This window comes from Crocodylus siamensis, chromosome 4, assembly GCF_052110815.1.
Source record: "Crocodylus siamensis isolate JL-2025a chromosome 4, ASM5211081v1, whole genome shotgun sequence".
In the NCBI taxonomy this organism is placed as follows: Eukaryota; Metazoa; Chordata; order Crocodylia; family Crocodylidae; genus Crocodylus; species Crocodylus siamensis.
Window position 1 is genome coordinate 66,426,337 of NC_143398.1, and position 9,326 is coordinate 66,435,662.

Sequence of the window (9,326 nt, forward strand, 5' to 3'; positions counted from 1 at the left end):
TGGTTTCAAGTTGTCCATTATTTAATTAATATTGTATAGAATGTAGACTTTAATATATTTCGAATTTTTATTCTTCATTTAAAATGTAATAGGACATATATGAAGAAAAAACAACATAGTGCTAGGCAATCTGCAATTGTTTTATTCTTATTATTCAGAAGTCAATCTCAAATGCCATCCTTAGGAAAATTAATATTTTGAAATGGAGCCCAAGAGAAAGTCACTTGCAGTGAAAGAATTTAGTAGTCCTGTTTTTTCAGTAATTCCTAATCCTTAAACTTCCTAATGTTTTCATATCAGGATCATCATATGCTCGAAGCTCAGTAGTTACTGCTGTGAAGTTCACGATTTCTGATCATCCACAACCCATAGATCCACTGTTGAAGAATTGCATAGGTATGTTTCTTGCACTTTTTTAAAAAAATTGAAACAAGTTTAGTTTCAAGCAATTGCTTCATATTTGTGTTGAAGTGTGTGCATTTTAAAGAATCCATTTTTCAAAAAAATAAATACTTTCCAGTTTCTGGAATTTGTCACTTTGCTCTTACTAATAGCAATTAGTATCGGTTATAAGCTGTAGACTGAAGTATTTGGGGTCAATAGTGACATTTCACTGTTTCATAGTTAGTAGGGTCGGAAGGGACCTGAGCAGATCATCAAGTCCGACCCCCTGCCATGGCTGGAAAGAGTACTGGGGTCAAACGACCCCAGCAGGGTGTTCATCTAGCCTCCTTTTAAAGACCTACAGAGTAGGAGCCAGCACCACTTCTCTTGGAAGTTGGTTCCAGATCCTAGCCGCCCTGACAGTGAAGTAGTGCCTCCTGATGTCTAGTTTGAATCTACCCTCTGCCAGCTTGTGACTGTTATTTCTAGTCACTCCTGGTGGGAACAGGGGCTCCCTCAATGCCTTCTAGTCTTCTCTGACTAACTTGTAACAGGCCACTAGATACACCCCTCAGCCTTCTCTTGTGGAGGCTGAACAGATTCAGGTCCCATAGCCTCTCCTTGTAGGGCCTGCCCTGCTGCCCCCAGATCATGCGAGTGGCCCTCCTCTGGAACCTCTCCATGTTGTCCACATTCCTCCTGAAGTGCGTCACCCAGAACTGGATACAGTACCCCAGCTGCAGCCTGACCAGTGTCACATAGAGGGGGAGGATCACCTCCTTGGACCTACTTGAGATGCATCTGTGGATGCACGACAACGTATGGTTGGCCTTCTTGACTGCATCCCCACACTGTCAGCCCATGTTCATTTGGCATCAGTAATGACTCCAAGATCCTCTTCTGCCTCTGCACTGACTGTAGATCATGGGAACTCAGAGCTATGGTCATGATAGATATTGCTAAGCATTTGCTTGCAATTGTATAGGAATACTACACTTTCAAACTATTTCCAAACATTTTATCATAAATTCAAGCATAGCCGTGTCATTCTTTTAAAATTTAAGATTTACTGAACTCTAGAATTATTATACCTATTGAGGAAATAATCTGAGCTGTATAATTGTGCTTTTTGATTTGTTAATAACATAATATTTGGCACTAAGGTAATATTTGGCATGAAAAAACAAGCTTTGTATTGCTATATGATTTTAATCCTCAGATCTACTTTTGTTCATGACAAACCATTGAAGCTAAACCTGCCATGGAGAATTTTTTTTAAGCCGATTGATTAACATCCATAGAAAATTTATACTTCCTACTCTCTTAGGTCTTGTAGGAATGTAAAACATTTGGCATATTTTCAAAATCATGCATTTTCAATTACTCTTTGTTCATGGTGTGACTAGCTAGTCTCTGTATTGGAAATGTTTGTGTACTTTTTTTTTTTTTTTTCAAATCAAGACTGGGTTGCAGTATGATGCGCAAGCCTCTAAATCAGAGATGCTTCCTTTTAGAATCATTTGTTATTTATGGAGCAAGAAAAAATCCTAAAAGAAATCAGAGTTCTTGTAATGGCTTAGTGAACAAGGAACCAGACCTAATGGCTGTCATTGGACCTCCATCAGTATCAGTATTTCTTTGTCCTGCTTCTTTTTCTTCATTTTTCCTGTTTCTCTTTGTATGTAGGAATAGGTGTCCTTTACTTTTCCCTTTTTATATTCTGTTTTTCACAGCAACTGGCTATAATGTGAGGTAAACTTTAAAACAAAATTCTTGTCTCGTTTACCTTATTGTGGAAGTATAATACAAATGATTTCTGCAAAGGCTGAATGTTAACTGTGGTTGAGTTTGGGAAGTAGTTTTTCATTAATAGGTTTGAAATCTCTTACTCATTTGCTTGCTCAAGTTAAGGACATGCAATAGCAAATTTGCTCGCTTATAAGTTAAGGACATGCAGTAGCAAAGGTATTTAAATACACTTTGGTAGGTTTCTTAGAATTACATTTGTATCAACTCCTTGATGTTAGAGTGGATGGTAGCACACTTGTAAACAGGTTTTATGAAAATTAGTGGGGGAGGATAGAGATGACTTCAAATAGCGTTTTCTTTGTTTTGTTTTTACTAATTATGTAAGGCTTACCAGCGAAAAATAATGGTATAAGTTTATAAGTTCACTTTGAAAGTGGTAATTGAAATCAGTGGTACTTTTGTGCATAATATGCTTGTAACAAGTGGGTGCCCCAGGGCTGGTCTAAACATAGGCCTACCCACTTGTCTTAGGGCCAGCCTCCCGCCTTCTTGCCTGCCATGCCTTGATGTTAATAATTATCCGATGGTAATCAGGCGGGAGGCTGCCCATGTCTCTGCCCTGATGACAAGGGCCTATGTATACATCTCTGACCTCCCCTTATCATATCCCATGTCTCGCAGATGTTTCCTCCAACTAGCTAGCACTGGAACCCGAGCTCTGGAGTCTCACGTGGGACTCTCACTCCCAGCAGCGCTCTCACCCTCACGGTCCTAGCGCGCTCACCCTGGGTTTTCTCATTACACACATACACTGGGCCCCAGGCCCTGTGCACACTCTTGAGGCTCTAACCTCACACCTCTGGAATCAGGGCTTCAAGCCCTGTCCCCAAGCCCTCCCTGGGCTATCTCCTTATCTCTGGCCCTGGGAGCTTCGTTAATAGCTCCTCAAGGCTCAGGGCCCCACCCCCTGGAGCTTCATGCTGGCTTCTATTTGCAGCCTCAGACTTTCACCAAGAGTCTGGGTGTTGTCACTGGTCCCTCCACCAACCTGGGCCCTGCCTCAGTACTCTAGGTGAGTCTGGGCTCCCCCCGCTTGATCTCACTCACCAGGGATGTGGGGCTGGGCTTAGAAGGTGCCCCATACTCTCCTTTCACTGGGGCTGTAACTGGCCTGGCATTTCTGAGGGACTGTCCCACCACAGACAGTGCCACCAGGCCACTCATCTCCAGCAGGGTGCAGTTTCGGTCATGCCCAGGACCATGGGGCATTCTCTTTCCCCATAGTCCCAACCCTTAACTCCAAGATGGTACTCTGAGCAGCAGCCCAGCCAGATAGTGTTGCTTCCTAGCTGCTGCCTCTTTGCAGTTCAGGGCTCAGCTCTTAATAGAGCACAGCTGGGCCCTGCTCCCAATCAGGCAACTTTGCCTAATTGGCATTGTAGGCTGCCTAACTGCCACTCAGGCCCCTGCTAGTAAGTGCTCTGTTACAATGCTATTTATTTCTCAGTGTGATACTAATGTATATAATGCTGAACCCAAAGTCCAGATATATGGTATATTAAGTCACAACATTATAGCCAGTTCTGTGCACTGTGGCTAAAAGTAGCAATGGCCATTTCTGTTCACCTAAAACTGTACTCACGTTAAGTAGTTCGCTATTAAAAGCTGAACATGAACCCAATATGGAGAAATATTTATAATATTAACAAACTAAAAAAATTGTTTTGTAACTGATTTATTTCCATGGTTGTAGGTGACTTCCTGAAAACACTGGAAGACCCAGATCTCAATGTAAGGAGAGTAGCTCTAGTGACATTTAACTCAGCAGCACACAATAAACCATCATTAATAAGGGACCTTTTAGATACTGTGCTTCCTCATCTTTACAATGAAACAAAAGTGAGAAAGGAGCTAATAAGAGAGGTAGGTGAGCCAGGAAAAACCTCTAAACAAAAATTAAGAGGACTTTTAAATATGACTTCCTAACATTTTGTTTCTGTGTGCAGGTGGAAATGGGACCATTTAAGCATACAGTTGATGATGGGCTGGACATCAGAAAAGCTGCTTTTGAGTGCATGTATACGCTTTTAGATAGTTGTTTGGATAGACTAGACATATTTGAATTCTTAAACCATGTTGAAGATGGCTTGAAGGATCACTATGATATTAAGGTTGGCTATCATCTCATACGTTTTACATGTGAGCATTCTGTTCTAAGCAATGATGTACTCTTGCTTATGTAAATATTGAATAGACCAGCAGGCTGATTGACAAGTATCATCAGGCAGTCTTTCTTTTTAAATGATCCATTCTGCTTGAATTCTATTTACGTTAAGTATTGCTGTAGAGGAAAAGGGCATAACTTGTTTCTGAATTGACTTTCCCCTCAACTAGATGCTAACATTTTTAATGTTGGTGAGACTGTCTACCCTGTGTCCAAGTGCAGTACTACAGAGGTTGGATAGACTTGTTGAACCCTTACGTGCCACATGTACAACAAAGGTACTGTCTTAATTATAACTACTCTTGATTAATAGAACACAGCAACAGAAAAAAGGTCATAGAAATAGTGTGACTGAATCAGTGTCTTGAATCCAAAATACAGTACTGTTTGAAAAGTTATCATTATGAATTTATTCTGTCCTGTAGTTGTAAACTAGGCTTCAACAAGGTTTGCATGAATGTACTCTTTATAATCAAATTGTATTGTAAGATAAGATGCCCAGAGTGGTACCTTCACCCACACATAGTACACCTTTAGTCTGTCATGGTTTGGTAAGTTATATTCAAGAATTGTTATAATTTGAAAAAGTTTATAAAATGTTTTGAAGGACTTGGGTATATATGTACAATTTCTAATGGAAATTCCTCTTCTGTTCTGAATATACATGCTAATGTAAATATCCCTGGATCATTTGCTTACCTTGTCTGAGGTCAGTCAGAAGCTTCACTGCTGTTTCAGCACTTGGCAAACTCAAGTTTCATTATGTAAATGAAATATGGAATATTGAGTGTTACTATGATTTTTAACAATGATTTAAAAGTTACAGAAAACTTGCAGTTGGCTACTGAAAGGGCAAACATGCAGTATGAAATGAAAGGAGTGGCATAAGACTGCTGTTTTTTCCTTTTCTGAATGCTTTATTTACCTTTATGATAAGCTGTTTGAGGCAGTATGTTTTATTCAGCACCTGGCATAATGGTGTCCTTGTTCATGGCCAGGACTTCTAGATGTTGCATTAAATTTCCCCTGTTCATTTTGTTACTCACTTTTTGCAGTTATTCTGCTTCTTGTTTCACGTGATGGACTTGAGACTTTTTTTTAGTGATGAAGTAATATCTGTATGATTGAAAAGTTTTGCATGGCGATGCCATTGAGGTTCTAACATTTTATAAAAATTTGGCTTGGTAAATATGCCTAGAGCTGTCATTTAATTTTTATAATGCTGCTGACCTGACTAAATGAAGATTGGGTACTTCTGCTTTTAATTGGTATATGGATTGGCTATTTTTTTTCCTCTAGTACTAATTTTTGCCTATTCTACTATTTTCAAGACAAGTCTATTTGTAATATTTTTTTGTTTAAGTACATCAAACATTAGTTTACAGGTTTCTAGTCTCCTGTGATGGGCTCTTTGCTTTTTCAGTTTTTGAGTACATTGCAGCCAGTACAGTAGTAAACCATTTCAGATACCTGTTTAATGAAGGTGTTTTATACATAAAAACAAAAATGTCCTAAAGTGCCTGTTTTTTTTATATATATATATATATATATAAAAAATAAAAAAAGAAAAATTAAACTTCCTAAATGCTTTTATTCCTCCTACCCCAGGTAAAGGCAAATTCGGTGAAACAGGAGTTTGAAAAACAAGATGAACTCAAGCGATCTGCCATGAGGGCAGTAGCAGCACTTCTAACTATTCCAGAAGCAGAGAAGAGTCCATTAATGAGTGAATTTCAGTCGCAGATAAGCTCTAACCCTGAGCTGGCAGCCATCTTCGAAAGTATCCAAAAAGATTCATCATCCACTAACTTGGAATCAATGGACACTAGTTAGATACTTGTTCAAAATGGGGACCATTACGTTGAACCATATGATGCACTGATTTGACAGGTTAAAAGTAAGAAATGGAAAAATACCTAATCTTCACACTTGTTCCATTTTATTTACCTTTATGGAAACAGTTGGCTTTTTTCCCATTGTTGCTTTTCTTACATTTATTCCAGAAATGTATTTCCATAATCCAGAGTTTGTAAAGCACTCATGTTTTAGTGGATTTGGCCACATTTGGAAATAAAAAGTTTAAGCGCATGGTGTATGGAAATTAGGTTCCAACATCCATTTGCCACGTAATGTTTAGGATTAAAATGTTAAAATTTCATGACCATGGTTTTTTCTTTTTATTAAGTTTCTCTTCCTGTAAAAACAAAACCACCATGTTTTTGTACAACTTTTATTCTTTTTGTTTTAGTTACATAAATTGATTTGGCTGGCAGATGAGAGATTCTTCTGTGTAAGATTTATTATTACTGAGGGTTTGGGGACAGTTTTAAAATACAGACATAAATACGTGTCATTTTTAAAGGTGTGGGGAATTAGAAAAGTAATATCCCTGTTGTGCACACTAATTTTGCATGAGCAAGTTTACAAATATATTGTCTGTAAAACAGCATGTGCAGTTTATTCATAATACAAGTTAAAATAAGTACTACTGTATCAGTGCGATTTGCAGGTATTATTTTTACAAAGAAAATGTTCATAGAAGAGGGGAGAAAAGAGAGAAGGTTAAGTTTTAATACAAGTTTCTAATTTCAGTTATGGTGGTCTATAGGTAAAGTAATCACTATTCCAGTGTTTCCCAACCTGGGGAATGAATCACTTGGAAGACAAGTCAGGAGCTTGTGCGGGTGTGGGGTAGGGAAAAATTCACAGAGTAGGTAAAACATGGAATCCTGGACCAAATTTGCATTCTACTATAAACATACCCAAGCAGGTTGTTTCTCAGAAGATCTCTGCCTTCCATCCCTTGTTTTGCAACTCCCAATAGATGAAATTGCATAGTATTGTAGATTCATGCATCTACTTGGTAGACTGCAATTTTTTTTTGCTAGTCAGAAGTGATAGCAATATGGTGGCCAAGGGACCTCACTGGCAAGCTCACACACTTCAAGCATCATGTAATCTTCTGGTGAGTAGGACTTTGGAGGTGGTGGTTATTGCAAGTGGAGGCTTCATCATGAAGTTGGGAACCACTGCCTTAAACTGAAGTTTGTCACTTCTTTGATTACAGTTGTTTTGTGTTAAAATTCTGGTCTTCATGTTTTTCTCTGGTTTCATTTTACTTGATAACTTTTTAGCCATTTACAAATTCTTAAAATCAAATATTGCTGTTGTCTGGCATACATTGACTGTTACTGGAGTATCTCACGCATGCATTTTTAATGAACTCTGAGAAGCTCGTAGTATGTCAGGATTTGTTAGCTATCAGATGAATGGTTTAATTTTGCTTACACATTTGCAAACTGGTGGGGTTTGATGCCTTTCTTTTTAAAAGGACCTGTATGGAGAAGTTTACATGAACTCAAATGGTAGTTACAATTGCAAGTAACACTGCAAAGTAATCATTTTGATATTGTAGCTTATCTATCTTCAAAGTCTTCATGCTCATGTAACAAAGTTGTCTTTTGGAAGTAGAAATAAAGGACATCTTAAATTGTACCAACATATTTAAATATGGTGGAAAAGGATGATGGTCAACATTAGTGAGAAATGCCGTATGTTGGGGGAAGGGAAGAATATACTTTTATTATTGGGACCATGATGCAGGAGAATTTCATACTCCTTTGTATTTCATCTAATTTTAACCATAGTGTGATGCTCTGAATTAAAAATCTATTGAGATTGTTAGTCATCATTACTATTAAATTTCTTCACTGATGTTTTCACTCGCAATGAGTGAGAAAGTACTTATGGACTTGATCTTGGATGTGACATGAAAAAATGTAAGGTCTTATACCTGGTGGGTTGTGGTGAAAGATTCCATGTAGTTGTAATAGTCATGCTCTGTTAAGAGATTAGATGTCGCAAGTAATTATTGAGAGAACAGAATGTCACATATGAAGAACTGCTATAATATAGATGATGAAAACCAAGACACCTTGTGTATCAATAACTGATTTCACAATAAACTGAAGAACAGTAAGATTTGGGACTAATCAGGAAGTTGAGTTTCTCCTTAATAGAGAGAGAAAATCACCATTCTGTTTTCGTGGCACGTGGTTCTCAAGTCATTTGAAAAGCTTTCATACTTTAATTTTTGGAGTGGTTAGAATTACCGTAAACAGCTGAGCTCATATTGTATGTTATTGTAAATATCAGTGTGTTGACACTTTTTAAGAGTTGCCTTCTATTTGCCTGCCCTAGGAGAGTTAAATAAGAGAAGTTAAAAGAACCTTAAGGAGTGGTGATGGAGTTGGGGGGGGGGGTACTACTCTCTTGCAGTATTTTTACAGGTTTTCTTTGTTACAGTGAGTTTAGAGCACACATTTTTAGCCACTTGTGAGGACTGGTCAGTCACTTCTATTGCCATTTATGTACCTCTTTTTACTTAATTCCTGTCATTTCCATTTGTACAAACTCATGGAAGAGGAATGTGTGTCTGCATAACTATGGCTTTTATTTGAGCTGTGTAAAAACTTTGTTACATGGTGAGGTGGGAGAACAAAACACACTTCAAAAATGTTTTTTAATTGGTCAGTAAAGTGCAGTAAACATTAAGTGTAGTTTCAAAATGAGAAATAACTTGTTTGATAGATGAAAATAGGTCAACATACTTTAGGTGCTATGTCTGGTAATGAGGCCCTTTTCCCCAAAATGATAAATTGACAGTTACACATTCATAAAGGATTCCATATTTTAATGATGAAATATAACTTGGAGGGGAAACTAAACAAAACTGCAGTACGTATCCAAAAATGTGTTGACAAATCCAAAGATACTGGGCAACAGCTATATGGAAACTATCCCAACTATTAAGAAGCTTAATACAGTAGAACCTGGATCAAGGTGTTTCTCAAATTTCTTCATTTTCACTGAGTTGCTGAATGAATTCAGAGCTGTTTACTACAGGTAACACAGCACCTTCTGAAATAAAAGCCACAGCAAACAGCTGGAGCACCCTATCAGTCCCAAT

The 9,326-nt window shown here is 37.9% G+C and overlaps 1 protein-coding gene across 1 annotated transcript in view; it reads left to right on the forward strand.

Annotated features, from left to right (window-relative positions):
• CAND1 (cullin associated and neddylation dissociated 1) overlaps nt 1-8,035 on the forward strand; it is a 50,835-nt gene extending 42,800 nt beyond the window's left edge. Inside the window, exons 11-15 of the mRNA XM_090042482.1 lie at nt 301-396; nt 3,887-4,056; nt 4,140-4,304; nt 4,528-4,635; nt 5,966-8,035. Of these exons, the coding sequence (XP_089898608.1) occupies nt 301-396; nt 3,887-4,056; nt 4,140-4,304; nt 4,528-4,635; nt 5,966-6,190 (764 nt within the window). The 3' untranslated portion in view covers nt 6,191-8,035. The remainder of the gene's footprint in view (nt 1-300; nt 397-3,886; nt 4,057-4,139; nt 4,305-4,527; nt 4,636-5,965) is intronic.
• The last annotated feature ends 1,291 nt before the right edge of the window (nt 8,036-9,326 follow it).